The following is a 5,115-nucleotide window of genomic DNA, read 5'->3' as shown; positions in this document are numbered from 1 at the left end:
ACACAGTCTGAAGTGTAGAGGGAGTAGAGCAGTGGCGAGAGGACACATCCCTGAGGTGCTCCTGTGTTGATGGTGATGCTGTTGGAGAAGCACCTGCCCACCCTCACCACCTGAGTTCTGCCAGTGAGGAAGTCCAACACCCGTGCACACAGACGGCTGTTAAGTCCCAGATCCCTGAGCTTTGTGAACAGTCTGCAGGGCACTATTGTGTTAAACGCTGAACTGTAATCAACAAACAGCATTCGCACATAGTTACCCTGTTTCTTGTCCACGTGGCTGAGAGTGGTGTGTAGGACGTGGGCGATGGCATCCTCTGTGGATCTGTTGGATCTGTTGGCAGGCTCAACTTAGTAACAAAAGACAAATCAACAGCCAGTTTAATCTCAAACATTCATCCAATCACACACAACATACAGCATAACCCTGTTGTCTCATCACATAATAAGTTTCTTCTCATGTAACTAAATGTGTGCCATGGTAAAACTTCTTCACACACCAGAAACTCACAATCAGCTCACTCAGCTCACTCATTTAAGTCCTCTCATCAGCATTCTGTTTTCTCCTCTATGATGCAACCATCTGTCCTCCTATAATATTCAGTCCACTAGTCTATGTATCACTTTCATCTTACTAGTGACTTGGACAAGATGACTAACAGAATCTCATGCTTAAGATGCTGTCTGGTCTTCATGAGTATCATTTATTGTGTATATGCATGTAGGGTTAGTATAGTTAATGCATTTTCTGTATGTTTTTGTGTTCCTCTCTCATCACACTTTCATTATTCTCATCACTGCTTTAAACAACACACATCTCTCTCTCTGATTTTTTTTAAACTGTCCTTTTCTCCAAAACAGAATGTAGCATTGAAGTTGTTTCAGGCTGAGAAACACCAAACACTCTTCATGCTATCATTCATCAACACAACTATTTTATTTCTTTTTGTCCACTGGGCAGGTGATCTGCAGAATCATGTCTGCCCCAGCTGGATACCTTTTCACACACACCGTGACGTCAGACACGCTCACACTCACTTCTGCTTAGAGCACAATTTCACTTCATTCGTCAACGATCCACACACCACGTGCTGCCCAATGAATACTTTGCAGTGTATTTCATCCTCTTTCAAGGCGGACTTCTTTTACGTTTGTGGCAGGAAACGCGAATTACCCCAAAACCCAGGCTACGTGTACACAACAGGTCACAGAATTCCATTAACACCACTTAGGTTTCCTTCTGTGCTGCTGCCTTCACTTACTGGCACTCACACACACATACGCTCATTCACACTCTCTTTAGGCCTATAACCTCCCTTACCGCGGCGAGCTCTACCCTCCTTATTATTGGTGGAGAAACCAAACACTCAACGCCCTTAACTGCGGAGAAAAAACGTTTTTTATTTTTTAGAGCTCTATCCTCCTTTCGGTGGAGAAACCGTCTTAACCCTCCTTAAAACATTGACGGAGAAGCCAAACCTACCTCCTTAAATAAATCAAAAAGATAAAAAAAAAAAAAAAAAACAACACTGGCGGAGAAGCCAGGCAGCTTGCGTCTACATGCACAGCTTGCGCACTCACGTAACTGCGTTTAACCGCACGGTCACGTAGCCGCTCTCTAAGGCCTTCTGTACTCACTGTTCGTGTTGTTTCCGTTCATGGGAAGAATCTCTGGATCCCCTCAATCGCCATCCATCCCGACCGGCCTGGTGACAAAGTTAAGCACCAGGGCTTTCGTCAGGCGTCCCAGACGCTGGCTGCTAGCAGACTGCGGCGGCGTCATCTCCATCTCTGTGTGTGTGTGTGTGTGTGTGTGTGTGTGCCTGATCACAACTGTTTCTACAACATCCTGGTCATAAAGAGGGTAGTCTCCCCCACACCCAATGTATGGTTCACCATGGATAACACAGTGAAGCCATACAAAGGGCAGGAAGCTTACCAAACTTCAAACAGAATCTTCACAAGGGATGTGTAATAATCCTCCCCCAGCACAGAGTGGCTGGAGAGGTGGTCAGGGACAAAGGCATGTCTTGATCCTATAGATTGAACTAAGACCTTACAAATTTAAGAAGCATAATGACAAACATTCAACAATTGGACTTAACATCAATTTTCTGCCTAGTCAAGAACAGCTTTAAAGACAAAATCTTTCATTTGTATGCAGCATATAGCACTTGATGAGTTTACAACAAGCAAACTTTTAGACATGAACAAGGACAGAACCCCTGAATTGGGAAAATGCAACAATGTGGAACCAACTGAAAGTTTGATTCCACATCTGTTTCAACTTACTGAAGAGCTTTGACCAGACATGAGCATGCATCTAAGTTTGTTTGATGCAACCAATGCAAATTATAACTTAGGGATTGGTCTTTGAAGGTTGTAAGAAAGCATCTAACAGATTTAAAAACAGAAAAACATTCCAGATTGTGTTCACTTTAACTGTTGATCTCAACAAAGACCAACTGAAGAGTCCAAATCAGGCTTAGCAAAGGTTAGTTTATGTAACAGACCCCTGGACAGAAAGCATCTGAAAAAAAACTAGACTTCTAACGTGGCCTAATCTAATCTTGAATAATAATTCAAGATTATTTTTTCTCAATCACCAGTTTTGAACCTTGGTTACATGGATTCTGTTGTACTGTATTGTGTTGATTTTATAATGGGTTTTTTGTTTTTCTCTAATTAGGTTGGTGGGTCAGTACAAGGGAACCGCTTTTACTTTTCTATTCTATATGAGGAAGGAGATGAAAATGAAGGTGGCTGCCTATACAGGAAATCTGGTGGAAAATTCCACCATCTTCCTGGTTACCCACAATGCCATTTGGCCAGTGGAGTGGTCAACTTCTTCCTGGCTCGTACAGATGCCATGCAGAGGGTGAGATTTGACCCCAAGCTCCAACGAGTAGCGCATTCAGGTAAGTCCAGACCTCAAAAGGGGTTTAGATTGAAAATGGCACTAAGATGATATTTTCTTAAATGGGAAATGTTTGTTTCTGACTCTAGAGTTCTTCATGGATGGCCTGGGCTCTTTGATGGTTGCCTCATGTGGTGATGTGATAATTGACCATCAACCCAAAACACAGGAAAACCGTAATCCTACCTACAACAAATTCAGATACCCTCAAAGAAGTGAAGGCAAATTCAAACTGCAGCTTCACTTTTTCAAAAACCACCTTAAGTGCATTAGATATGGATAGAAGACCATAAACGCACATAAGGGTCACTTATTGTCATTACATATTGCACTTAATCTGAACATTTTCGTCTCTTTCATTTTAATTGTTTAGCCATTACTCCAGGAATGACAGAGCTTGGGATTCATGTGAATAAAGCTATTTTTTTCTTTCTGTTGGGTTTTATTGTTCCTGATTTTATTTCTTTATAATTCTATAGGCAGTTTGATTTCTTATGCTATTGTTGATAGGGTTAGTGTCATAAGGTCATGTTTTTATTGTTTTTATTGTTAATCTAATATATCTAGTAATAACACAATAGTTTGAGTTCCTCTTATTGCCTTGTTTTTATGGAGTGCTGGATGCTGTTCTAGTTTAGAATACTTGAATTTTCATTCAGTTTCAGGTCCTACTTTGAATATGTTTATGTTTAGTTTCTTTGTTGTTTCCTTAACTGTTCTTCTCCCTCTCTTGTCTAGTGGTGCAAGGATTGATACTGAAATACTGATTCCTCCGATACCAAATAATGTGTCTATTTTAGTAGTTTGGGGAAAATTGGATTTTATCATTAACAGAAAAGCAGTAGGAAGTAACTATATTATTGTGATCATTGAAATGACTGGTAGGAACTACTTCCTCATCCGCCTGTTATAGTGGGATGCAAAATACAGATGTATAAATGTCCTGTGTGCTTACTCAATCCGTTGATAATAATGGCTGATTGTAAGTGTAATGTAACAGCCAAGACACAGTTTGTGACAAGACCACAGTTTTTGTCAAAGACAAACACAAGTAAATCATAACAGAATAGACGTTTATGATGAGGAGAACTGAACAGGAGGAGAGAGATATTAATTCATTTGGCTTAAATTTAATACGGCAAGGTTGTATAAAGTGGATGTTATAGGCTAGCTATCATTAAAATATGCAGCCTACTTGTAGTAAAACAGTCACTGTAGGCTTTAAAAATAACTCAGAATATTTCATATAATAGATAGATAGATTGGTAGGTAGGTAGATAGATAGATAGTCTATGAAAATGGTTCTTAGCTTTATTGTTGTTTTCAATCAGTCATATTTGTTTTGAGTCATTGTTAATTGAATATTTTAAAGGTTTTGACATTGACTGGGTTTTTTCCCTCTTGTATGATAATTCTTCATAATTAAACAATAAGAACAAGTAGTGTGATGTCTTGTATTTGTTGTTAAGGTATAATTTAAAATACAATACTGCTGATTTTGATTTTCCAAGCACATTAAGTTCTTGTACAAAGTACTGATATTGAATCAGTATTGTTGATACCAGCCTGAACTTTACCTGGTATGGGATTGGAAAGGAAAACAGAGATATTACTGTCACATAACTGCTCTCATATTTAGTTATTTTATGTTTAATGTATCTCTCTTGTTTCTGTTGTTGGGTTAGGTTCCTGTCATATTTTAATAGATACTGGTACCTTTGCCACTTATTCTTTAATCACACGTTCACAATTTTTTCTTGCAAAATAAGTCCATACTTACACGCCAATTTTTTTTTTTTTACTTAAAACATTTATGAGTAATTCTTCAAAAATTATTGAAAAACAAGCATTTTAAAGGTATTTAGATGAAGTTAAATCATTTCTTCTGTTCAATATCAATACCTAAGAAATTTCAACTCACAGATTGTGCCAAAATGGACCAGATTGCAAAACGCCTGGCTGTGTATTCATAAACACCTCTGTGACTTTGCTCTTTTACTTCAGCAGTATCAGTCTTTGCACAGATAATGTTCATATGTTGATTCCTGGTTTTCTGGAGTTTATTGTCTATTGCAGTATCTTTAATCTTTAATTTAGGATGAGATGTTAAATTGTGTGTTGTGATGAAATGATTAACAAATACTCAGTAAAGATAAAGATCACTCTTCTTCATCCACACAAACTTAAAAATGTGTTTGTCCG

At 38.6% G+C, this 5,115-nt stretch overlaps 1 protein-coding gene across 1 annotated transcript in view; it reads left to right on the top strand.

Annotated features, from left to right (window-relative positions):
- Positions 1-4,644, top strand: part of LOC102309528 (beta-1,4 N-acetylgalactosaminyltransferase 2) — a 22,137-nt gene extending 17,493 nt beyond the window's left edge. The window contains exons 6-7 of the mRNA XM_005952166.3: positions 2,686-2,914; positions 3,003-4,644. Of these exons, the coding sequence (XP_005952228.2) occupies positions 2,686-2,914; positions 3,003-3,196 (423 nt within the window). The 3' untranslated portion in view covers positions 3,197-4,644. The remainder of the gene's footprint in view (positions 1-2,685; positions 2,915-3,002) is intronic.
- Positions 4,645-5,115: the final 471 nt, after the last annotated feature.

This window comes from Haplochromis burtoni, unplaced genomic scaffold (assembly GCF_018398535.1).
Source record: "Haplochromis burtoni strain Fernald_Lab_line unplaced genomic scaffold, NCSU_Asbu1 Contig_1202, whole genome shotgun sequence".
NCBI lineage: Eukaryota > Metazoa > Chordata > Actinopteri > Cichliformes > Cichlidae > Haplochromis > Haplochromis burtoni.
Note: the sequence above shows the minus strand (reverse complement) of the source record. Positions and strands in the feature narration are given on the sequence as shown.